The sequence below is a fragment of the Macrobrachium nipponense genome, chromosome 35 (assembly GCF_015104395.2).
Source record: "Macrobrachium nipponense isolate FS-2020 chromosome 35, ASM1510439v2, whole genome shotgun sequence".
Lineage (NCBI taxonomy): Eukaryota > Metazoa > Arthropoda > Malacostraca > Decapoda > Palaemonidae > Macrobrachium > Macrobrachium nipponense.
The window spans coordinates 57,575,059-57,601,144 of NC_061096.1; the positions used below are offsets into that span (position 1 = coordinate 57,575,059).

The 26,086-nt window shown below is 38.7% G+C and overlaps 1 protein-coding gene across 4 annotated transcripts in view; it reads right to left on the reverse strand.

The window, feature by feature from the left end:
- LOC135208812 (3-phosphoinositide-dependent protein kinase 1-like) overlaps positions 1-26,086 on the reverse strand; it is a 106,376-nt gene that overhangs the window by 58,858 nt on the left and 21,432 nt on the right. For all 4 annotated transcript variants that reach the window (XM_064241351.1, XM_064241350.1, XM_064241352.1 and 1 more), the window contains 7 exons: positions 16,022-16,102; positions 13,632-13,674; positions 8,498-8,653; positions 5,780-5,924; positions 4,916-5,022; positions 4,538-4,691; positions 128-224 (listed from right to left, as the gene is read on the reverse strand). In XM_064241351.1, coding sequence (XP_064097421.1) covers positions 128-224; positions 4,538-4,691; positions 4,916-5,022; positions 5,780-5,924; positions 8,498-8,653; positions 13,632-13,674; positions 16,022-16,102 — 783 coding nt within the window. The remainder of the gene's footprint in view (positions 1-127; positions 225-4,537; positions 4,692-4,915; positions 5,023-5,779; positions 5,925-8,497; positions 8,654-13,631; positions 13,675-16,021; positions 16,103-26,086) is intronic.

The window sequence follows — 26,086 nt, forward strand, 5'->3', positions numbered from 1 at the left end:
AGATATTCAGAAGTACACCACATGGAGTAAAACCACAGTTTCCTGACATAAAGAATTCATTAAGTAATCATTGTCTAACTTTGAGTATCTAAGAAAAGAACTACTAAATCTAAATATAATATATTACCAGAATTTTTTGAACAAGGTCCTTTGCTTCTTCACAGAAACCCTCTGGAAACTCATATTCTAACTTCAATATTTTTTGGAATATTAAGTACTCACTCCTGAAAATTATAAGAAGCATGAATTAGAACACATGTGTCAGCAATGTCACTAAGGCTAAGTTTTTCATATATTCTTTGATCATGACTTACTAGTCAACAGATAATATTATAAAGTCACTGTACAATACATTGGACCAAGCCACGCCCCTCTAAAATAGCTTTTTATTATCATTTATATTATAAAGGATTAGTTTATCCAGACCTCTGAGCCTAATAGTCTAAAACAGCTAAATGAGTTCATATCGTATATTTGTGTTGCTAATGTAACACTGCAAAAATGACTTCAATACATTTAACACTAAAAATGTTGACCTTGTATCACAAACAGTCAAAGTTAAGGACAAAATAATTTCCAAATGATGCCTAGTCATTATCTTTTTGTTTTATACTAATACAAATCAAACAGAACATAATGGAGCAATAGGTTGTTGAAGACAAGAGAACTTTCCTTTCCGTTTCTCTACTTATGACTGTGATAATGATGCAGAGGCCAACCTTTCTTTCTCTGCTCATTTAATTATTCCTATTATCTTTTCTCTGCCAATTTTTTACAGTTAATAGCATAACCTTGGTTATTTTTTATTGTTGTGAACCTTACAGATTCCTCATGGCATATATCAGGGATGAAGTTTATGTTATGTTTAATTGCTATTTTTAAGAAAATGATAATGATCATTATCATATTCATACTCCTGCTGAATCAGAGACAAATGGACAATGCAGAAACTTCCACATTTGTTCAATACACTTAATACACTTACAGAGGTTTATCAGTGTATACAGGTTTATAAGTGTACACCATCTCCTACATACATTACTTACCCCATTTACCTATCTGCTTCCATTCAAAAGCCTTTCACACTATATCTCCAGCTCTTTCAAGATCTTTCTTTCCATCCTAACAATTCCAATTGAATGCTTTTTTCAACAAATTATCACTTTGTATTCTTTCCACATGACCAAACCATCTCAAAACACACTAATGAAACCTTCTAACACTTTTACCAAGCCTAAGCATCTTAATAATTCTTTCATTTGCATTCAACATTCAACTTCACTGTCATACAGGAGAGTTGGCTCAATAATTCTCTCATACACATCATCCACGGTTCAATGCATAAGAGTGCTCTTTACAGAGGGCTCTCAGTAATCCAGGACTTGAAGCTTTGCTACTACTGATAAAATTAAGAAACTAGAAGGATTGTATTTTATCCGATTTCATGAGTGAATCATATAACGTCAGACTTTGGAAATAAGAGTGGTGAAGGGTTATTTATCCTCCCTGCCTGTTTCATACCATAATTCATCAGACATGCCTTCCGCCTCAGGAGTTTCTGTGAGGAAAGAATTTTTGTCACTCAAGATTAGAGAGGCTCTTTTTCTTTCTATCCCAGATAAGAAGCTTCTCTTATATCAAAATACCCCAAGACTCCTTGAAGCCTAAAAATAATAGTGGAGAAAAATGAAAATTTTTTAAATCAATTTGTATTTTTCATAACTAACAAACCTTCAGTCGTAACATTACGATAACCTTCTAGCACCAGCTGGAAATCCAGTAAAATTAATAAAAAAAAAAAATTGTGTAATGCAGGAACTATTGGGATCTGGTATGTACCTGCTCACACGGTATTTGGTAGTTCCCACAATGCCCTGGGCATCCTGTGAGCTCATCAGTTACTTTCTTACTGCCTTTAAGAGAGGACATGATTACTCTCTATCTCTTTAAAGCTGGGTTAGTTTGCCCATTATAGTAAAAAAAAAAAAAAAAAAAAAAAATAACAGATTTTACTGTTACTTTCACACTGATAACAGATAAATATGTAAAGCTCATATTATGATGAAATTGGGTAAAAATAGCGAAAGGATTCTGCTAATTTTTTACAGAAAAAAATATGCTCCCGAAGCCATTTCTTAAAGAAATAAAAATAAATCTATTTTCCAGAAAACGTATTTAAGTCACATTTTGATATAACCTTGTCCCAAATAAATAGAGTTTCTAGATTAATTCAGGCTAAATAGAAGCAAGAAAATCGCTCTGAACTGAGTTACATGCAGCAAAACAAACTTACCTCCGTCAGCTGATTTTTCCAAAACACGATCGCAAAAATAACTAAATCTAGTTTCACAACTAGATTTAAGTCATATTTCCACTTTAAAAGACTTCATATAACATTACATAACCTTGTCCCATATAAATAAGAGTTTCTAGAGATTAATTTATGCTAAATACAAGCAAGGAAATCATCAGAATTGAGTTAAATGCAGCAAAATAAACTTATCTGCATCAACAGATTTTTCCAAACCAAAATATGATCGATTTGTTTGTATTTTATAATACAGTAATAATATAAGGCTACATATATGATTGGATACAGTGAAGTACAGGATAACTTTTTAAAAGAGTAAAGGAGAAGATGCATAATAGTTATATTTGTGTTTTATGAGGCGGTCTCAGCACTTAGGCTAAGCCACCAATAACCAGACAACGGTGCTATAAACCCTATGGAGGATAAAATCCAGTTATGAATGTACTGAACAAGCACTGTAAAACCAAAATGCCGGTAACCGATACCAACAGTAACCAGGGGGCTGCCTGTATTAGAAAAACATGTATAACTTAGTAAAATTTACGACCGTCTTGTAAAAGAAGCCCAAAAAGGGTTGGGAATAATAACTTTCAACCTCTTGTGGAAGGTCGGAAGAATTGTTTTCTTAAACCTGTGTATTTGAATATCTTCCTATTTCCATTGATGTGCTTTTTTCTTACATTGGCCAACCTCAAAGTTTGTCCAGTCTGGGGTACTGCATGTTTTTTTTTTTAGCCCAGTTCTTAAAGGTTAAGACACTCCACTGGTTGAACAAGATGAAACTACTATTAAGTGAACTGTCAGGATGCATTTGGAAAGACATCACAAACCACAAAAGCTTGTAGCAGTTGCTAATAAAAGGGAAATATGTTTCTTGAAGCCTCACTAAACATCTTCATAGATGAGAGAATAACAGGCAATGTGTCCTATACTGCCTGTGATCTATTTTCCTTCAGATCTAATAACATCTCGCTGTTCTTTACAGGTTCACCAGCAACATTCAGGTAACGTGGTTTTATCTTGGGGCTATACACAAGTCTTTTCTTCAACCATCTCTTGCTTTTGCCTCCAGCCTAGTCCAACACCCCTGAGATACCTTAAAGAATTCCTGGCACACTTACAGATTTGCAAGAAAATGCACTGGCACACACAAGCACTTCCTGTCTGAGGAAGCGTCACATATTGCCATTATCTTCTGGAAGAGTGATGCTACCCTGGAGCATCTTTGTCTCATCCCTTGATAAGAGACTTATGACTAGCAGGCTTCACTGACTCACACCTCTTTCAGTAATCTGACAGACAAGAGTAACTTGGCTGTAAAGTGATTTGGAAGCACCCAGGCAATGACGCAAAAACTGTAAAGTGTTTCTCCGCATATATGAAACATTTATGTAGGAACTCCAGCAAATGTTCCACTCCTATGAGGCCTCAACAGCCAGGCCAACAATCATCCTCCCATTAAAGGAGGCACAATAAGTAAGTCAATACATCACATATCAGAGGTACAAAGAGTTTTAGACACTTCTGCACCTTTATATTCTCCCACTCAAAGCTCAGCAATGAAATTTCGGTGGCGCCAGTTTTTTAAGGTTACTGAGTTCCCATTTTGGAGATGGATGCCCCATCTTATTAAGGGAAGAAAATAAAGAGGCTTGAGAAGATATAAAAAAAAAACATTAAGACACAACACTCAACATGCAAGAAAACAGATTGGACATACGCAGGCCTTGAAAAATTTATGAAAAGAAAATCCTAATCTATTATTCAAATCATTCCAGAACAATGAGGTAGTCTAGAATGTGTATCTAACCAAATAAACTGGTTAGCCCTTGTTAGTTATTGTTACAAATAAACCTGTTTTATTTTATGATGTAAGTGTTCTACATTTCCCTCAATGAAGGATGAAGGGATAGAATTGGGTTCATTTTAATACTGGTTCACACTATTGGTAGTAGATTTAGTGATGAGAATGGGATTGTTTCATTATTAGTATTTACTAATAATGACTACATAACACAAACACTGTATATGAACCAATCAGCAACCTTAACTATGGATGAGAGACTTAGCCATAAAAGAGGGGCTTGGCTTCCAGACAATTTAGCTTACAGTGGGATAATGAATTATACTAACCAAATTACTGTCACTAAATAGGAAACATTATAATGTACATCAGTAATTAATATGCAAGGCTCTTGAACATTATGACATTCCTTTTCAAATTACCTCGATCTAAATGGAGGGAGACCTGAAACCATTTGATATATTATGCATCCTAAAGCCCATAAGTCAGATGATGGCCCTATTCTCTTATTCTCTAATAATTCTGGCGAAACATACTGTGCAGTACCAACAAAACTGTTTTTTCGTCCTCTCCCATCTGTTGAAAAAATATTAACAATTATATACAGCACACATATGATAAAAGTAAAATATAATACACAACAAAAAGTTATTCAGTTTTCATTATGAGAGACAAGCCTGATAATTGAGATCACAGATCACAATTGGCATACATTTTCCATTTAAAGCAACATAATTCATATTCAAATATATTACCAATAAAACTTGCAACCAAAAACTAAAAAAATTTGCAGCACTTACCATCTACACCATCTATTTCCTCTTGTGTTAAAATTTTTGCAGATCCAAAGTCTGTGATCTTGATGTGCATCTTCTCATCTAATAGGATATTTTCAGGCTTCAAATCTCTAATGGGAAAAAAATAACCATTGTTTTTATTATAAGCTGATCTTGGGCAAGTTGTGGTAAAGGCAGCTTAACTTGAAATACCAGAACAAATAAAACCCGGTTATGATAATTACTATAGAATAATATTCAATTTTCTCTTACAATGAATAGCTTTAAGAGATTCTACTCTCTTAATTCTGAAAAAAAAAGACTGCTAGCTACACAACCTTCATATGACCAGCTGCACCTAGAGCTTAAAGACATTAATCTGCACAATAATCTAATAACAACTAGCACTAGTTTACTTTACTGATCAAATGAGAGACAGTATGCTGTAAATAATCATCTCATTTATCACATACTCAGCTCTCCAAAAGTCACAACCAACCAGACCTGTGTTCAATAAAATTTTTCATAAATATTCTGTTGGATCATCGAAATATTAAAAATGGCACTTGCAACAACATATGCCACCTATCTACTCGGGGCCATGGGATTTCATTTAATACCCCTTCCTCTTGTTACACTCCTTCCATAAAGACACTGATTAATCAACACAAGAGGAGTAGGTTAGATTATGCAATTACATCATTTTATAGCAAACTTTCAAGGTCCCATCTGTTTCAGCTTCTAATGGTTCAATGTCCTCTTAGACTTTCCGTTCATAGCCCTTTTCAGCTTTCCATCAGGGAACTTCTCACAAACAAAAGGCATAAAGACCACATCATTAAACTTAATCTATAGCAAGCAAATTGTATCTAAAAGAACAAGACTTACCTGTGAATGATATTCAGTGAATGGAGGTGTTCTAAAGCTCTTAAAATTTCAGCAGTGTAGAATCTTGTGCATTCCCTGTCAAAATTGCCTACCCGTTGTATGAGCTTTAACAGTTCCCCATTTGGACAATATGTCATAACAAAATCTGAACTTTTAGTCAAGGTTAATATTTTATTTTCTTATAATTAATGATAATAAAGAACAATCCTATAATTATGATAAAGAACAGGATATATTTTTGCTCCCAATTACACATACTCCAGCATGACTTTTTTATTATAAAATAAAGTTTCATATGTACTTACCTGGTAATTAAATAGCTATTAGTTTTCCAATAACGGCAACCTAAACACAAATTTTGCGGGTAGTGCTTCGATTGCTCAGTGTATGTGTAGACAAAGTGTGGACTCGCTGTGAAATCTGAGGCACGTGTGGACTGACAGTACCACATGCAGCCTGAAGCATATGTGGATGGAGCTGTACGTGGAACAGAGCTTATATCTGGCAAACTCAAATAGGGCTGCAAAGTCTATAATCCACTACAATCTAGGCATGGCAAAAAATAGGCCTAGCCCAAAATCAGGATGTGACAACTCTGTAGGTCAAACACAATACTCAAAAAAAAAAAAAAAAAAAAAAAAAGTAAATTAGCCTGTGATAGGGCATTGAGCACTCAGCAGAGTAAGATGTGCACAAACGGTGCCAAGCACTCTGGAAGAGGGGGTGGACGTTTGGGAATTGGCGCCCGGTGCTAGTTGGTTGGTGCCAGGAAAATACCAAATTTGTAACTAATTTGTATTTTTCATAACTAACAAACCTTCGGTCTTAACATTAGGATTTACTAGCGCCAAGCTGGAAACCGGTAGAATTAAAATTACACTTGTGAGATCCAGGGACTATTGGCATCTATACCAGGTCACGGGGCATGTATACCCAGAATGCCCACGGCGACCTGTGACCCATCAGTTATTTTCCTACCGCCTTTAAGATAAGACGTGTTTACTGTCTATCTGATTTAAAGCCGGTTTTCAGTTTGTTCTGTTTGTCAGGGTTGGTCGGTGGAACAGTGGAAAAAGTTCTATGAGAAAGGCCAATACAAAAGGAAGGTGGTGACGCCACCTTTGGATGACCAAACCTTACCGGCTTCTTTTTGTATCGGCAATAAACCAGGCTGCTCCATATGTTTCTCCCCCTGCTTTTGATTTGTCCCATACCCCTTCGGTTTCTCCTAGCGATTCATTATCGGAAACGTCAGGAGGGGTTTTGGGTAATTTTATGCATAATATGCACGCTCCTTTGTTCCCAGCAGGTAGAGAAGGAGCATCGCCATCTTTGTTCCAGACGCCGGCTTCCGAAGCGCATAGGTTGGACGGTACGTGGTCAGCACTAGGCCTACCAGGCGTACCAACCTTGGATGATTTGCTTGCGCATTATATGGCGTCACGGTTCCAGTAGGGTCCGGCAGCGCTGAATGTTCCTCATCCCCCTGGCTTGCAATTTATGGGAAATAATGCCGCGGCTACACCATCAAATTCGATGTTTACAGCGATGCAGAACGTGGGAGGTAGTTTGGCAGCAAACGTGCGGTTGCCAGCAGAAGCCGCACAGTCTCTCCCTACGAGATTGGTGATGTCACAACATACATCACACAAGAACCAAAGTGAAAATGTAGGAAGGCTGGGAGATGAAGCTAGCCTCCCTACCTCTTGACAGGAAGCAAAAAACAGCAATTGTAATTGCGTGATGAAACAAAAACCTATTACCGTGCTTGTCTGCACTGGATACCTCTGTACTGGATGAAAAAACAAGACTCTCATGGTGGACGACAAGTCCCCAGAGGGTCGTCCAGTAAGTTTCCAAGCTATAGAAACTTGCAGGCCATCTGAAAACTTTCTTGGCAGACGGAAAAAGCTCAAAAATTCCAAAAGTTGAGGCTGAAAGCCAAAACAGGACTCTGCAATGATGATTGTGTTCTGAGGAAGTGATGAAGATCTGGATGGGAAAATCGGGGCTGATCGTTAATGTGTGGACTTCCTGTAGGGGAGGAGCAAAAGAGCTCTCTTTCTAGAGATCCAAAGGCAAGAGCAAAAATCACTAAAAATCCTCTCCACTGTCCTTATCCTCAAAGGACAAGCTTAGAGACAAATCAAGGTGATGTTTCTCTTCAACAGGGAGGCACAGTTCACCAAAGCCTGAGAGGGAGAAAGAGAAGAGGTGCTTGTCTTGCTCCTTTCCAACTAAAGCCAAACTCCTAACTCCTGGTGAGACTCTGACGGATGAAGAAAAGTCAGTGGCAGCGGCTTCTAAGAAGGCTCATGACAGGAAGCCGATACTGAAGAATGGTTACCTGGTGAACGGAGTCAGGTGCCGGCCAGTTGAAAGACCAGAGGCAGGCAATCGAACAGAAACGCCTACAACTGACACCATTAACTTTTTCATATAAGACTTTAATAATATATTCACATTACAATACATAAATCAAATACTATCATTAAAAGACTAACATAGTGAGAAACAGAAGACAACCTTCAGTCGTTAACTACCACTCATACTAAATGCGGACTAAACATTTTCAGGAACATATAGTAAAATGAGGTCTTATATTAAACATGAAATAAAGATTATGATCCTCAAGCATGCTATAAATAGCGTAAATTGTGGTAATAGAAAATCACACATTATAATATACCAACTACAGGTAGAGTACAAAAAGGATACAAAGCTTATAATCGCCTTGGAATGCATATGATAACTTTACAAAAAACGGAGCAGATGGGTTCTGGTTACTATTCAGAATATTCATAACATCCTTCTCTCTTGTAATTTGCTGTACTTTCTTCTCTCTTATTATTAACTGTTTTTCACACACTTTCACTGAAAAATTAAAAAAGAACATAACATTATGAGTTCAGATGCCGATAATCTGCAAGAAATAAAATAATGAAACACTACTAAAGTATCAATCCAGCTTTCAAAACAAACAAAAAAATTCAAAACAAATATCTATCAGAATATTATCTGAAAGGGGTGACAAATGAGAAATGCGTAAAAAAAAAAAATTCAAAACAAATACCTCCTATTAGAGTATTATCTAAAATGAGTAATAGATGAATGTGAATAGAAAACAAGCTTTTCAAAACTAATACCCATCTGAATATTATCTGAAAGAAGTGACAAATGAGGAATGTACATACAAAACTAATTTTTTCCAAACGAACATATATCACAATATCATCTGAAGGGGATGACAAATGATTAATGTACATACAAAACAATATTTTTACAAATAAATACCTATCAGAACATTATTTGAGTGACAAGTGAGGATGTACGTACATAGAAAGAAGTTTTTTCAAAACATATCCCTATCAGAATATTACCTGAAGGGGGTGACAAATAAGGAGTGTACATAGAAAATACAGTTTTTAATTCTCAGTGGGTGAAAGATTGCTGGTAAAACTCTACTCTCCCATCTGAAACTTTTGATCTTGTCATCACCTATGTGAGCATTCAGATACTGGGAAGGCTAAACTTCAGTGTAAGGCAATGTACAAAGATATAAATTACTTTTGAAAATTATTTGTTTTACCATTGTCCCATTACATAACTTGGAATTTCACCCTATTTCATTTTTACCAAAATCTCCAATTTAACATACTTTTATATATAAAGGAAATCATAGCCAGTAAGTACCTCTGCACATGTGCATACAGATTTCAAAGTCCCCCATTGCAAACTGCCTCCCTTTCCATGTGTTTGGTGAACTGGTCTCAGTCAACAGAAATATCCAAACTTTATTTATCTTTTCTGGTACTCTTGGTACAGCAGTTTTCATTGTAATATTTGAGTAAACAGTAGGTATAGAAGTTCATTTTCATAGTTCCAGCCCACTCAGTTTTTCTTCCTCCGCCTCCTAACTTTTGATTTTGTTTATATAACTAGGGTTATGTCTATGTTCGAAGTTTTTAGGTCTATTTTTCACAAACTTCCCTCACTCCTTTGTTGTTTAGTGTTTGCTTTCAATGTTCATAAATACATGCTCAATACTCTTTGCATGATGTTTTTAATTTTGCACTTATGTATTTGACATTTGTTGTAGTATTTATACTTTTGTATATTGATTGACTTTATGCTTAACCTTAAATGCTTACATATTTTTTGGGGCTTACCACCTCATTTTTGTTTAGCAGATGATGATGTAGTGTAGGTGCACTGACTTCACTGGTAAGCCAAGTCATGCATGAATAGTACATTGTTTATTTAATTAATTAGCAAAGAGGTCATTTACTAAGTTATTTTTTCACCATACTGGGCAGTCTTTAAAGACCCTTTTATCTTACGTATATTTTGCATAACATATGAGGAATTAGCTACAGTAATAACCATTTCATTTGCTAGTTTGCATCATTAATTAGGTACAGTATTAACTATGGTTACACTTATGTTGTTGCACTGCTGAAATACTCAAAATTATTCAAAAAAATCCTGGAGACATAATCATTGATAGCAGGTATCAATATGTTCACAGCCAAGAGGCTTTGAACTACTACTACAAAAAAAAAAAAAGTGAGGAATGGCTGACAGCCATGACTTGTGCATTGCCATCTCTTATTCCCTTGGCAATGAAGCTCATATGAGGTAAAGGTTCACCATCACCTTCAAATATGTCTAACTTGAAAGCTTTTAGCTTATCAATTCAGTCAAGCTAAGCAGTAACGACTGACCTACAGTATTCATTAAAGGCTCTTGTACAGAACTCAAACAAATAAGTGGTGTTTCCAGTTATCCATGATAACTGAAAATAATTGAATTGAATTGAATATAGAATTTAGGCCAAAGGCCAAACACTGGGACCTATAAGGTCATTCACTACTGAAACAGAAATTATTATAATAGTATATAGTATATCTTAGTTTTACCAGACCACTGAGCTGATTAACAGCTCTCCTAGGGCTGGCCCGAAGGATTAGATATTTTTACGTGGCTAGGAACCATTTGGTTACCTAGCTACAGGACCTACAGCCTATTGTGAGATCCAAACCACAATACATAGAGAAATGAATTTCTATCACCAGAAATAAATTCCTCTGATTTCGCGTTGGCCGACCCGAGAATCAAACTCAGACCACCAGATTGGTAGCCGTGCGCAAAGTCATTAACAGTAAAAAGTTTTAAAGGTGTAACAGGAGGTAAACCTCGCAGTTGCACTATGAATCAATTGTTACAAGAAGGTGGAAAGTAAGATGGAAGAAAGAAAATATGATAGGAGGCACAGTAAAAGGAACGATAGAGGTTGTAGCTAGGGGCCAAAGGCACACCGCAAAGAACCCTAAGTAATGCCTACACTGACGGCACTAGCTCACTACGGAGTGAAAATAATTTAAAAACAAGAGAAAAGAAAAGCAACTTGTATTCTGAATCATTACTTACAATGATAAATGAATAGGTTCTTTATGGTTCTCAAAGGCTGCAAAGGTTACCGCATACAGATTCCCAAGCAGTCACAACTGCATACAGGTATTAGCTGGACTGCCATGGCAGAGGGAAGCTACAAGAACAATATGATGCGGCTACTAAAAATCAAGTACATTTGAGGTTACTAAAAATAAAGTAAAAAGAGGAAGAACAAAAATAAAAAAAGAGAAAATGTTGAGCAAAGACACAGGAAAATAGTAAATGGGAAACTGAGAGGCGTGTACCCTTATCCCCACCTGAAGGCTACTTACTGTTACTGCAGGTAACAAGACCTTCAAAAGACAAATTTGCAGTAACGCCTTTAAACCTGTGAACTAGGCACAGAAATAAGTGAAGCAATAGTTTGTTTTCATAAGGGCACAAAAAAAATCAAACTAAGACTGAATATATTTCTGAAATGAGAGATTATCCACATGGGGGCCACATTTAGCAGTGACTTTCATATTCTATATTAGTTTCTTCATCATTTATTTTTAGTATAGAGGGTAGTGAGATGAAAAATATAATGAATGAATTTCGGCGATCACGGGGCATTTGAATGCCGCCGTTCAAAACATACACAAAGCAAAATGCCATCCATTGAGGAAAGTGAACACTAAACTATTCGCCAAGGGGATAAGCATTTTCTAGCACTGATGAAGATGTATGCTTGAACTTCTAACCTCTGGTATCATCTGATCTCATGGGTGACATATCGAATATGTATGTAAATACACAGTTGTATAAAAAATGATCAAACTGTATTACATGTAAGTCTTTCATGTATAAAAATTATCAAACTGTATTACATGTAAGTCTTTCAAGTATAAAAATTATCAAACTGTATTACATATAAGTCTTTCAAGTATAAAAATTATCAAATATATTTTCGAGCTAATATAAAAAACATTTGACTTCACACATTTTCTTTCCATTACTAAAAATTATTCGCACTGAAGCAAAGGAGATATGGCATAAGTTTTGTTGTCTTGAAGCTGTAAACAAATGTGACGCCACCCATTCGGCCACACAACGAACTAATGGCAGCTGAATCAAGCCGACCAGGGGAATTCACAGACCATAGAATGCCGACTTTAAGAGGTTCAACTGTATAGCTCTTCTTTACAATGTATATTAAAGCCTTATCTATCGTCTTAGCCATAGATTTCAAGGTTTTCAAAACCTAGGGTAGGCTAGATTATTGGCACTGAATAGCCTTTCTCTTAGCCACCATTGGCAATGTTTTTATTTTCATTCTATGTTTTTTTCTCTCTCTTCATGTTGTCGTCGTAACTCCGAGTTGTTGTAAAATGAGTACAGTACATTGTTAAATGAGGAGTATACCTGTATTACATTTACTTTAAATACCTGTACAGAAGGAAACTGTGAGTAAATGTATGTAATGTGTGCATGTGTTCTAGTGTGGAAGCATATGCCTTTTTGCATATTTCTTATTTAAAATTTCATTATTCATTCATCATTTAGACTGTGTTTACACCAGGCAAATCGAATCAAGTTAATTCCTGAAGAATCCTTTGACTCAATTCATTTTGAACCAGTAAAGTTCCCACAGACTGAGTCTGAGTTACCACTCAACAGGCAGTACCAAGGCTGTCTTGGGGGAGTATGGACGTAGATGCTGAAATAGCAGCGTTGATGTGGCTGAGGCAGCATAGGTGTAGGCATCAACAATAAATATGGGTGCATGAAATTAATGCTGAAAGAACTGAATTTGGGAGCTTTGGACATATGTTCCCCAGATTTGGAGAATAATCCAGAAAAATTTTATGATTTCATTTTAGTAACAAGATCCTTCCATATAGCAGCTGTGGCATCCTGTTCGCAGTGCATAGGATCACTAGGATCATATATAGCAAGTTCTCGTACTAAATTGACTAGGACGTCCGCTAGCATAGTGCTTACTATTCGGCTGATTTGCCTTGCCTGATGAAAAAAATGGGTCCGAACCAATCAGTGACTCTGAATTGCCATTAATCAGCATGATTTAAATTGACTAAATTCACTTGGTGTAAACAGTTACATTGAAATTAGTGTGCAAATCAAGACGAATCATGAATCGTGTTGATTCTTCATGAATTGAATCAATTTGATTCACTTGTGTACATGCAGCCTTAGTCACAGTGCTTAGCCTATGGCTTAGACCTGGTACAACATTTCATTTTAATCCTTTGGGCCAGCCCTATGAGAGCAGTTAATCACCTTAGTGGTATGGTTGAACTATTTTAACAATATAATAATAACTTCCAATACCTTATTTAGCCCTGTATTATTTACTGATATCTTAAGTAGTTACTTTGGTCTTCTAACTTCTTACCATTGACAAAATTCATTAATTTTTTTAGAAAACAAATGAACAAATTAATTACATCATACTCACCAGCATATTCTTGATTAGTATGAATATCCTTTGCAAGGTACACCTGTCAAATAAACAATACTTAATTAGGTATTTGTAAAATTTAAACGATCACATTATCTATTTAAATAACTGAATTACAATAAGACATATGTTTTACAATTTTTACGAGAAAATTGTCTGGATACTACTTACCTACCGCTAAAGTTAGCTTATATCTTTGCACCTAACAGCATGAAGATATGAGCTAACTTTGACAGCGAGTAAGATTCATTCCAAATAATAAGAACTTCCAAAACAGATTCACTTTCTAACACAATACAAATTGTTTATTAACGCATACCACCGTGAGTTAAAGCTATTGGCTAGTCAGAAATAAGATAACTGTTGAACGGGATCAGGTAGTAAAGCTAGAGAGAAGTCCGTGCTTTAGTTCTGGTATTGATTCACCATACTCTTCTTGGCTTATCGATGCTGGAAATGACTTCTTGAAAACCATGGAATCATAAGAGTACAATAAACAATTTCTGCACATTAGATTTACTTAGGTAAGAGATTTTCAGCTCATTATTTGTTCACTATGTTGTAACCATTTTCAGAGCTTGTCTAGAGCACCAGCCTAAGGGCAAAATAACCAGCTTAGGGTTTGGTTCAAGCACCTTAACAAATAACCTGGTAACAAGATCTTGAAATAATGTGATCAAACCCTTAAACTGCAACTCTGACAAGTCCAAATAAAAAAAATAGAATGATAAACATTTAACAGTTCTTGCCTATGTGCTGATTAACATCTCAACTTCTAGATTCTTTCAAGAATGCACTTGAGATTTGTATGTTGGTGGGCTTAGATTAAGCCTGGTTTATGGCAGCACCTTGCTAAGTAGAATGTCCTATATGATATCAAGTAATGAAGTGCATAAGAGGCATAGTGTAAACTTCTGAATTTGGCCAATCAGCCATGACACAAGATATATATAAATGAAATAAAGATGCAAAGTTAGCAGGTTATATAGTGAACACAACTTGGAGAGTTCTGAAATAAATTTGTTAAAATTAAAACAAAATGGTTTGAACAAATCCACTATTTTTAATTGCCTACATTCAAAAAGTAGCCCAAGGAGAAGGTCACAACTTTCTGTGAAGGAGAGCAGAAAGTTCCAAGGAAGGTGGGATATGGAGGAGGGAACTCAGCATAATAAGTAGTGAGTAAAAAATAATACTGCCATAACCCAAAAAATGAAGATCTTCCTTTCCACACTGAAAAGGCCCATATACAACTTTGACTATACCAACTACAGTAGTTATTCAACTTTGCTTGGAAGAGGGTAAAAGCATATCCCGCCAATGTCAGAAGATAGCTTTAATGATTCTGCTGAAAAGTCTCTACTGCAAAAGCTTTGCTGGATAACTTCCAGCTATGAAACTTGAACATACCCAAATTCTTACCCGAAGACAAAGGGTTTGGCAAAACTGAAGAAGATGCCTTAAGACATTTCTGAAGTTTCTCAGAAGACCCCACCATCGGCAAAATACAATACAGTAATTTCTGACTTGCCACAGACTAATTTAAACTTAATATCTTCTCTAGCATCACATTCGGCATCCAAATCCAACAAAGTAATGCAGAGAAATCTTCTTGTAGATTTCCTCTAAAATTGGAAATACTTGGGAAATCTCAATAAATCCTGACTCCAGTGTTACTTCAGGGGGAATATGAAACTAAGCAGTCTTCAGTTGGCCCTGATACATGTTATTTAGAGAAAATTTTTACTAAACTCACAATCCATTCACAGGGAAATTTACAAAACTACTACAAAACCCAAGCAGCTGTGGATGAAAAACATGTAAGTGTAATTTTACCATCACCTAACAAGCTGTTGATGAAAAGATATAGTTTTATAATAATAATAATAATAAAAAAAATCCTGGTTCACTTTCTCACATAATCAGCACATTTTATGTTTACTTTCAAGTAACATTCACCCAGATAAATACATAGCAATCATTCAATCTAACCAGTTCTATTGGCAATAACAACAAAAAATACTATGCTTGCTAAAAAGCTGACCAAAAAGAAAAACCTAATTAATCCAGATCATCTTAATCTGGAGACCCTTTATGCTGATCTGGAAAGAACCTGAATCTGCCATCTTTCTGAATTACAGTTAAAATAAATAATGATAAAAAATGGCATAAGCACCTCACCTGCCAATTACCTATGACTAAAACAGACGTTCACACCAAATTGTTTGGAACAATTAGTGGTTTTTAAAACTGTAATTCTGAAGGTTTACTGGGAGAAATGTACTGTATTAAATGTAAACTTACCTGGCACTATTAATTTCCTTTGGAATGCATAACAGATATTAAACCTAAACAATATTCCTACCAAACTAAGGCAAAATACTTACACTTGAAAAACTTCCTTCACCAATTAACTTCCCGAAAATGAAGTCAAGGTCTGATCGTTTATCTCCTGTGCCTTTGGTTATCTGTAACAATAATAAAAACCATTTACATTAATTAGAAAACTGGAAATTTCATTGGTTTTTAAATAATTTCTAAAAAGGCTACTATTTCTATATTATGAACAATATGAATATGTGTAGGATATGAAGCTGAACTCCAACAAAATGAAAAACTACTGATTTTCCACCCCATCCTACCCTTCAAGTGGATGGGACTCTGCTGAATGAGTCTGAAGCTTCAACCATACTTGGCGTAACTTTTGACCCAAATATTATTTTTTGAGAAACATGTAATGAAAGTGAAAGCAAATACTGAGCAGAAGTCAGAAGTTAGGTATTGTGCCTAAAGCCTCATATACTACTGCTCCAGTGTGGATGTCTGCATCTGCCAGAGATTTATCTGTTCCAGATAGTGGTCTGTCGTGGTAGGTTTGTGTCCTTACAACAGCAGTTATGACCTGGACCACTGACGCACGGTCTCTCGTTTGTCAATTTTTCTTAAGGTTTTTTCAACAATGACTTTTCCACACTCACAATTGATCTTTGATCCTCTTTCCTGGCAAGTGACCAGATTTTCAGAGGTCCTTGATTCCTCACCACCCATTGCACAGTGGAACAGTTTCCCTGAGGATGCTGTGCACTGGAACCTTAAAAAGTTCATTAAATGAAGCAATGCACTGATATGCTAATTTTAATCATTTACTGCCTTTTTTCTATTTATTTATTGATTAGTTCATTTCTTCTAATAACTAATCAATCGCCTCTTTCTGCATTTCCTTCTGTTACTTCTTTCACTGGAACACCATATTATTTGGAAAACTGAAATTTAAGTCAGTGGCCTCTGTAAGATTGTTCCATATGAACTAGATTCATCTTCTGAATGATAATAATAAATATAACATTTAAAAGCCACAACTGATTTTTTCTTTTTGTACAATGCAGTATGAAACCCTCCAGACATTCCAAAATTCAAGAAAGAACACAATTTCCAACTGTTCAGAAATGAAATCATGCACTCCTATAAAAGATTTTCAGTGTTGAGAGAAGTGGGTTTGACAGAAGGTCCGCTTTTAGTAAAGTAACATGTATGGACATAAAATCAACTTTGCTTTTAAAATTATGCATTTGTTTTTACTCAAACATGATATTGTTATGATACAATAAAGTTTTATACATACTTACCTGGCAGATATATACATAGCTATTGACTCCGTCGCGCCGACAGAATTTCGAATTTCGCGCACACGCTACAGGTAGGTCAGGTGATCCACCGCGCCGCCGCTGGGTGGCGGGAATAGGAATCCATTCCCGTTTTCCATCAGATTTTTTCTACACCATCTGTCTCCTGAGGGGAGGCTGGGTGGGTAGTTTAATTGTATATATCTGCCAGGTAAGTATGTATAAAACTTTATTGTATCATAACAATATCATTTTTATACATTCAACTTACCTGTCAGAAATATACATAGCTGATTCACACCATTGGAGGAGGGTACTTTACAGCTAATAACTGATTTAACAGGAAAACACAACAATCGTTGTAGGTATTAATAACATAAAACCTTGGTTCCTACCTGTTTAGACTGAAGACTTCATGGTTAATGCCCAGGAGTCTGCTTAGTCTCAAGAGCCTCAGCGAGATATTGATCTATTGCTAAGAGTTCTTGTAGGTCTGCCAAAGGGGTCTTATCCACTTACTTGGCCGATCCTATAAGGGCTATGTCAAAGGGTTTCAATCCCACTTATATGACAAGAACCTTTTTCTAAGGAGCACAATCCCGATCCTGATCACCTTAACCTAACCAAATGTTGTATCTAAGATTGCAAGAAGTCATCCCCAGACTCCTTGCAAACAACCAAAAAAAAACTCAATCACAATATTTTACACCTAATTCTTTATGAAAAATAAATAAAAATAAAAATAAACAAATATAATTTCAATTTGTACTACCTCGCTTGTAAGACCTATGCACATTCTCATACTGTCAAAAGCACCAAAAAGCCGCCTGTGCTAGCCCAAGCACTCTTGTCAGCAGAAAATCCTGATACTGTCTTAAAAGGAGAGGTCCATGTACGAATTTAGGCAATGTCTTTAATCCTACTCCGTTTAAAAGGCACATTTCTAGTTCCTCACTAGCAAGGGCTATGGCCGCCTGTGCGACACCAAGCACTTTTTACCAATAGTAACACAAAAACTGCCTCAACTAGTGGAGATCTCCGTTAATCAAAGAACACCGTTTTTATCCAAGCCTATCCTGTAAGATAAACTCAAAGTTCCTTATACTAAACAAGGCCATGGCCGCCTGTGCAACAACTAGCCGTCAGGTAAGAAAGTTAGAGCCCATCCCACCAGTATGGTATGGAAGTATTAGACTTTCATAAAAGTTTAAGGATCGGTATGTGTCCTCAGTCCCAGCACTGTATCCGCAGACACAAAAGGACCTAGAGAGAAGCACTTGTCGTAGGTAATTTTAACATCTCTAAGATAGTGGGATGCAAATACCGAGTTGCATCTCCAATAGGTCGCATTAATAATGTCCTTCATGGACATATTCTTTTGGAATGAAAATGATGTTGCCACTGCTCTTACCTCATGAGCTTTAACTCGTAATAATTTAAAGGAATCCTCTGCACAATCGCTATGAGCTTCCATAATCACACTTCTAATAAAATACGCTAGCGCATTCTTGGACATTGGTCTTTTCGTGTCCCGAACTGCGCACCATAGACTTTGTTTACATGCCTTCAACTCTTCTTTCTTTTTAAGATAGAACCTAAGAGCTCTAACCAGGCATAAAGTTCTTTCAATTTCATCTCCCATTAAGTTTGAAAGACTTTTCACCTCAAACTCCTTGGCCATGGTTTCGAAGGGTTCTCATTTTTTGCCAAAAACAGAGTTTGAAAAGAACAGATGGCTGCGTCTTTCTTAAAACCCACCCGAGAATCTAGGGCATGGATTTCACTTATTCTCTTAGCCGTCGCTAAGGCTATGAGAAAAACACACTTTCTCGTCCAATCCCTGAACGAGGCACGGTCGGGAGGTTCAAATTTTTCCGATGTAAGGAATTTGAGCACAACATCCAGATTCCAACTTGGCGGAGTAGAGGATATAGATTTTGACGTCTCGAACGATCTTATGAGATCGTGCAAATCTCTATCCTCTGCCAAGTTTAAGCCTCTATTTCTAAATACCGCTGAGAGCATACTTCAATATCCCTTTATTGTAGCTACGGACAGATTGGATTCCTCTCTCAGGAATAACAGAAAATCTGCTATATTGGTCACAGAGGTATCGGATGGAGGACAGCTTATTCTTCCTACACCATCTTCTAAACACATCCCACTTCGATTGATAGACCCGGATAGTTGACGATCTCCGGGCTCTAGCAATTGCTTTCGAAGCCTTGCTTGAAAAGCCTCTCGCTCTGACCAATCTTTCGATAGTCGAAAGGCAGTCAGAGCGAGAGCGGGGAGGTTTTGATGGAACCTCTTGAAGTGGGGTTGTCTGAGAAGATCTATCCTGTTTGGAAGAGATCTTGGGTAGTCTACTGTCCATTCCTGTACCTCTGTGAACCAATCTTGGGATGGCCAAAACGGGGCGATGAGAGTTAATCTCGTCCCTGTTGATGCTACGAACTTCTTCATCACTACTCCTAGCAACTTGAATGGAGGGAAAGCGTAAGCGTCGAGTCCCGACCACTCCAGTAGCATGGCATCCACCGCTATCGCTCTCGGGTCTTCTACTAAGGAGCAGAAGTTCTCTATCCTCTTTGACAGGAACGTCACAAACAAATCTATCTGCGGCCTTCCCCACAGGTTCCACAGACTTTGGCAGACTTGCTCGTGCAGAGTCCACTCCGTGGGGAGAACTTGTTTTGTCCTGCTGAGCCTGTCTGCTCTGATATTTCTTTCCCCTTTCACAAATCTGGTCAGGAGGGTAATATTCCTCTCCTCCGTCCATGACAACAGATCCTTCGTTATCTCGAATAGGGAAAACGAGTGCGTCCCCCCCTGTTTTTTTATATAAGCCAATGCCGTGGTGTTGTCTGCGTTGACTTGAATCACTTGATTTCTTACTTCTGACTCGAAGAATTTTAATGCCAGAAACACTGCATATAGTTCTTTGGCATTTATATGCCAATCTCTTTGTACTTTCTTCCATTTGCCAGAGACTTCTCTTGCCCCTAGAGTCGCTCCCCATCCCGTTTCTGAAGCGTCTGAGAACAAGATTTGGTTTGGGTTCCGAACCTCTAGGGACACTCCCTTGTTCTCTTTGAGTGGGAGCAGCCACCACTTTAGGTGTTTCTTCAGCCTCTAATGTTACCGGAAAAGTGTCCGACAGATGGCCCTTCTTCCAAGTCCAAGATCTCTTTAGGAAGAATGTAGAGGCCTTAGATGAAGTCTTCCTAGGGATACAAATTGTTCCAGGGAAGAAAGAGTCCCTAGAAGGCTCAGCCACTCCCTGGCTGAACTCCTGTCTTTCTTTAGGAAGGATGTAACTTTCTGAATCCCCCGAAGAATCCTTTCTTGGGACGGAAAAACCCGAAAATCCCGAGAATTCATCTGAATCCCCAACCCAAAATAGACTATGTCCTGACTGGGGGTCATCTGCGATTTCTCGAGATTCACGAGAAGTCCTAATTCCTTTGTCAATTCTAATGTTTTCTTCAGATCCTCCAAACATTGTTCCTGGGATTTTGCTCTTATCAGCCAATCGTCTAGGTACAGAGAGACGCTTATGCCTTCCAGGTGTAGCCATCTGGCTACGTTCCGCATCAGGTACGTAAATACCTGTGGAGCCGTGGAGAGGCCGAAGCACAAGGCCCTGAACTGGTAGACTTTCCCTGAATCACAAACCTGAGAATACTTCTTTGATGACGGGTGAATAGGAACGTGGAAATATGCATCCTGCAGGTCTAGAGAGACCATCCAGTCTCCTCTTCGCAGGGCTGAAAGTACTGAGGCAGAAGTCTCCATCGAGAACTTTTTCTTTTCCACATATTTGTTCAGAATGCTCACGTCCAAGACTGGCCTCCATCCCCCGGATGCCTTTGGAACTAAAAACAGGCGGTTGTAAAACCCCGGAGAGGAAGGATCCTGAACCTCTTCTATTGCCTCTTTGTCCTTCATTCCTATCACCATCTGAAGAAGTGTCTCCCTCAGAACAGGGTCCTTGTACTTCGCCGACAGTTCCTTTGGGGAATTCGACAAAGGTGGTCTGTCCTGAAAAGGTATAATGTAACGTAACCTTTCCCCAAGACTGCTAGCGTCCAAGGATCGGCTTTCCTTATCTTCCATGCCCCTACGAAGTTTAGGAGCCTGGCCCCTACAGATGTTTGGAGGACCTCGCTGCTACTTTGATTTCTTGAAAGATCTAAAGGAGGACCTTCCTCGCTTTTCTGCTGTCTTCCTTTTCGTTGGAGGACGAGAGGTGGAACCTCTCCGAAAGGGCACTACCGGAGTACGAGTAGTCTTCTTCGCTACTGGTACTGTTGGTCTTGATTTCTTGGAGGATTGTACTAATAAGTCTTGGGTTGCCTTTTCAGCAAGAGACTTTGAAATCTCCTTCACCAAGTGCGAAGGGAAAAGGTGATCCGAGAGAGGAGCGTATAACAGGGCTGACCTTTGTGAAGGAGAAACCGCTTTGGTTAGAAATGAACCAAATAATGATCTCTTCTTCACTACTCCTGCTCCAAATAGAGATGACAATTCTCCCGATCCATCCTGAACCGCCTTATCCATACAGGATAAAATGCAATGTAAAACTTCAGGTTCTAAAACATCTGGTTCATTTGCCTTCTTGGCCAGCACTCCAAGGGACCAATCCAAGAAGTTAAAAACTTCTAGTACATGGAAAAGTCCCTTGAGTGTTGATCCAATTCTGACATGCTCCAATATGCTTTAGCTGTATTCAAAGCATGTCTTCTCGATGCTTCAACCAAGCTTGAAAAATCCGCCTCCGCGGAAGATGGAAGCATAAGCCCATCGCTTCCTCTGTCCTGTACCATATTCCCCTCCTACCTCCGAGCTTACATGGAGGAGTGCAAAAAACTGTCTTCTGAGCTTCCTTCTTCACCTTCATCCAATTATTTAAAGATTGAATAGCCTTCTTCATTGATATGGCTGGTTTCAATTTTAAATACGAAGACGATTAGGAACCTTCGTACTGGAGAACAGAGATCTCGGGGAAGGAGGAGCTGCAGGACTTAGAGAGTCTCCAAATTCTTGTAGGAGAAGAGAGGCTAACACTTTGTAGTTAGATACCCCCTCATTGTTCGGGGTTTCTTCCTCCGACACTTCATCCAACTCCATCCTAGAAGGAGAGCGAGCTCTTTTATTAGATTCTTTTTGTCCGTAGGCATATTCCCTATAGGAGAAATACTCCTAGAAGGAGAGAGACTGACAGATCTAGAAGTTCTCCCTTTCTTATCCACCAAAACATCCTGAGACATGGAGGTTTAAACCGTAACCTTCGATGTACCAGGTTGCTTCCTTGCATTAGGGTTTCTACTTGTAGGAGACTCGCTATCCGAAGACATTACATGAAAAGATCTTCTATTACCCCTTATAACTTCTCGCTCTTGCCGCTCTTCATGATCAGCTGGCGCCTTGCGCCTGACTGGCGCTTCGCGCCTGGTTGAATCTTCTCGCGCGGTTGGCGCCTCACGCTCGGCTAGCGCTTGCGCCTCGCTGGCTCCTCTTGCGCGGCTGGCGCCTCGCGCTCGACTGCGCTTCACGTCTGGTTGGCGCTTCGCGGCCGTCTATCGCGTCGCGTCTGGCTGGCGCTTCGCGCCTGTATGTCTCTTCGCGGCCGCCTCGCGCCTCGCGCCTGGCTAGCGCTTCTCGCCTGGTAGGCGCATCGCGCCTGGCTGGCGCTTCTCGTCTGGCTGGCGCTACGCTCCTGGATGGCGCCTCGCGCCTGATTGTCTCTTCCTGCTTGTAGGAATTCTCACGCGCGGCTGGCTCCTCGCGCCTGGCCAGCTTCTCGCGCCTAGTCGTCTCCTGCGATATCGGATAGGGCCTGGTTGCCGCGTCGCGCCTGATTGGAGCCTCGCGCTTACGTGTTAGTTCTTTGCGGCTGACTGGCGCTCCGCGCCTGGCTGGCGCTTCGCGCTCGGCTGGCGCTTCACGCCTGGCTGGCGCCTCGCGCCCGGAACTCGCGGGTCTGTGAAAAATAGACCCTTCATCCAAAGAAGAATCTTCTTTTCTGGGAGGTTGATAGTAAGGGTTTTTTGACTTCTTCACAGGAAGATTAACATCCTTTCTTCTTGGAGGATCTCTCGAAAGAACCCCGACTAGAGAAGCAATCGACTCTTGCATATCCTTTAATATCTTCGTCGTTTCTTCTCTCTGGTCTAAACGAGAGGAAGGAGAGCCTTCTTCTCCATCCCTTCCCCACAACTTATCGGGAGAAGCCAAAACCTTTGCTTTCTTATTCTCTATCGGGGAGTCCTCCGAAAAACGTTCCGGACTCGAGTTTATGCCCGATTCTTCCCAGATCCTCTTCAAGGGACGAGAACGATCCGCTGATCTCCATCCTCTTTTAGGTGAGGAATTCTCCGATGACGAAAAACATTCACGTAGAACGCTTTTTCTAATGCGTTCTCTGGCAGTCTGTGACGTTACAGATTCTGCCGAAGAGACGTCTGACTGGTGGGGATCCTCCATAACCTCCGTAAGGCTTTCGACATTCCTTCTCCTCTGGGCTTGGGAGCTTGAAAGAGGTCTAGGCCTGGGAGCGTTGTGAAGCCAATCAGACGCCTCCTCCACTTCACTGGGGAAATTAACATCACTTTCCACAGCACTACTTTGCTACCTTCTATGGCAGCCATTTTACGCTCCATTTTCATAAGCGCAGCTTTAAGGCTTGCTATCTCCGAAGCAGAGTCCGTAGGATCTGCATTCAGAGAAGGACCTGAAATATTACAAGGAGCGTTCATAATGTTAGAGGAGGGTACAATATTACTCACCAAACCACTTGAAGATTGAGAGCTAGGCTTGGTTTTGGAAGATGACTTCCTTAACCGGTCTTTCTCTAATTTCCTTAAATAAGAAGTTAGAGACTTCCACCCTTCAGCACTCAAACTCTCACATTCATGACAAGTGTTATCCATCGAGCATTCATACTTCCTGCATCTTTTACATACAGTGTGAGGATCAACCGAAGCTTTCGGCATTCTCACCTTGCACCCTTCATTCACACACATTCTCACCACACTTCCAGAATCAGACATCATGATGAAAATTCCAAGCCAAAATCCAAATAACGATCCACAAAAGCGTATGCCAGTACAACGATCCAAATACGTCACCAAAGGGTCCAAAACGATGATCAATTGTATCCAAAAACGAAATCCAGCCGGAGATACCAACAACGATGTTGCCAGTATGGCCGACAGAAAAAATCTGATGGAAAACGGGAATGGATTCCTATTCCCGCCACCCAGCGGCGCCGCGGTGGATCACCTGACCTACCTGTAGCGTGTGCGCGAAATTCGAAATTCTGTCAGCGCGACGGAGTCAATAGCTATGTATATATCTGACAGGTAAGTTGAATGTATAAAACCACTACTTTACAGTAGCAGCTATCAAGGTGAGAAGGCCCCATATCATCCTAACATATTATCCATAACAGGCTGGGTTGAATGCACATCAACAATACCCCAAGACTGAGCAAACATTAAGGCCAATTCAAAAGCAAGCCCGTACCTAGAGTTTTTTAATGGGGGTCGTTTTTCCCAAATCTGGACCTTTTCTTCTATAAATGTCATTGCATATATAGGTGTATACAAGATGAAATACTTGAAAATGTTATTTTACTTATATTAAGAGGAAGAATTGGGTGTGTGGTCTATGCCCTTCTACTCAATTACTGTAGATATTATTCAAAGTACTGACTTTAGTTAACAGAATTTTACTTATAATGCTGAAAGTTTGCACTGAAATTCAAGAATATTTCTTCAGTTTTATTGATTGATACATTTATTCTGTTAACGATAACATGCACATTACTTTATTTGTTGTTATGCTATATATTTTGACTTAATAAAAAAACCATTATTTATTACTTTGTAAGTACAGTTCAATGGAAAGGATAGTCACAGAAAATATGGACTTCCAGAAATTGGGGGGGGGGGGGGGGGGGGTTATTTGACCACCCCCCCACCTCGGCAAGGGCCTGAAAAGATATATCACTGGAAAGAGGATTACATGCATAGGCACAGGATATAAGAGTACGTAAAAATTAAAAAAAAAAAATTTTGTATCTTCCATGGGAAGTTGAAAGTGAATATTTCCAACCCTGAGTGTGGCCTCTTTCCAAGACACTCATAAAAATATACAAATTTTAGCGAGTTAAACATGTTCTTTTTAATATTTTCTAAAATTCTATTTTGTAATATTACCATTACAGCTCACATAATTCCACAACACACAAGAACGAAAATCAGTAACAACAATCCCCCCGAGATGTACTGGGATGGGGAGATGTACCTTTGTACCTCTCAGTGAGTCGTAAATGTTTTTTCTAATGTTTTTTGTACTTCAAAAATTTCAATTACAGTTGACATACTGTCCTGAAAGACAAGAACCTAAACCAACAGCAATCTCTGAGTATATTTATGGGCTAATATATACAAGATGTACAGGGGCAGGGAAATGTAGTACATTCTCCCAAGAAATCTTAAGTCATACTAATCTAACTGTATTCCTGATCTGGGCTGGGGTGTGAGTGTTGTTGTAAGTGGTGCCTTTAAGTCATTAATAGCCCATTCAAGTGACAGGAATGTTTTCATGCAAAATTCATTCAAATTTAAGTTAAGTATGTTTTACCAGACCACTGAGCTGATTAACAGCTCTCCTAGGGCTGGACCGAAGGATTAGATATTTTTACATGGGTAGGAACCAATTGGTCACCTAGCAACTGGACCTACAGCTTATTGTGGGATCCGAACTATATCGAGAAATGAATTTCTATCACCAGAAATTAATTCCTCCGATTCCGAGTTG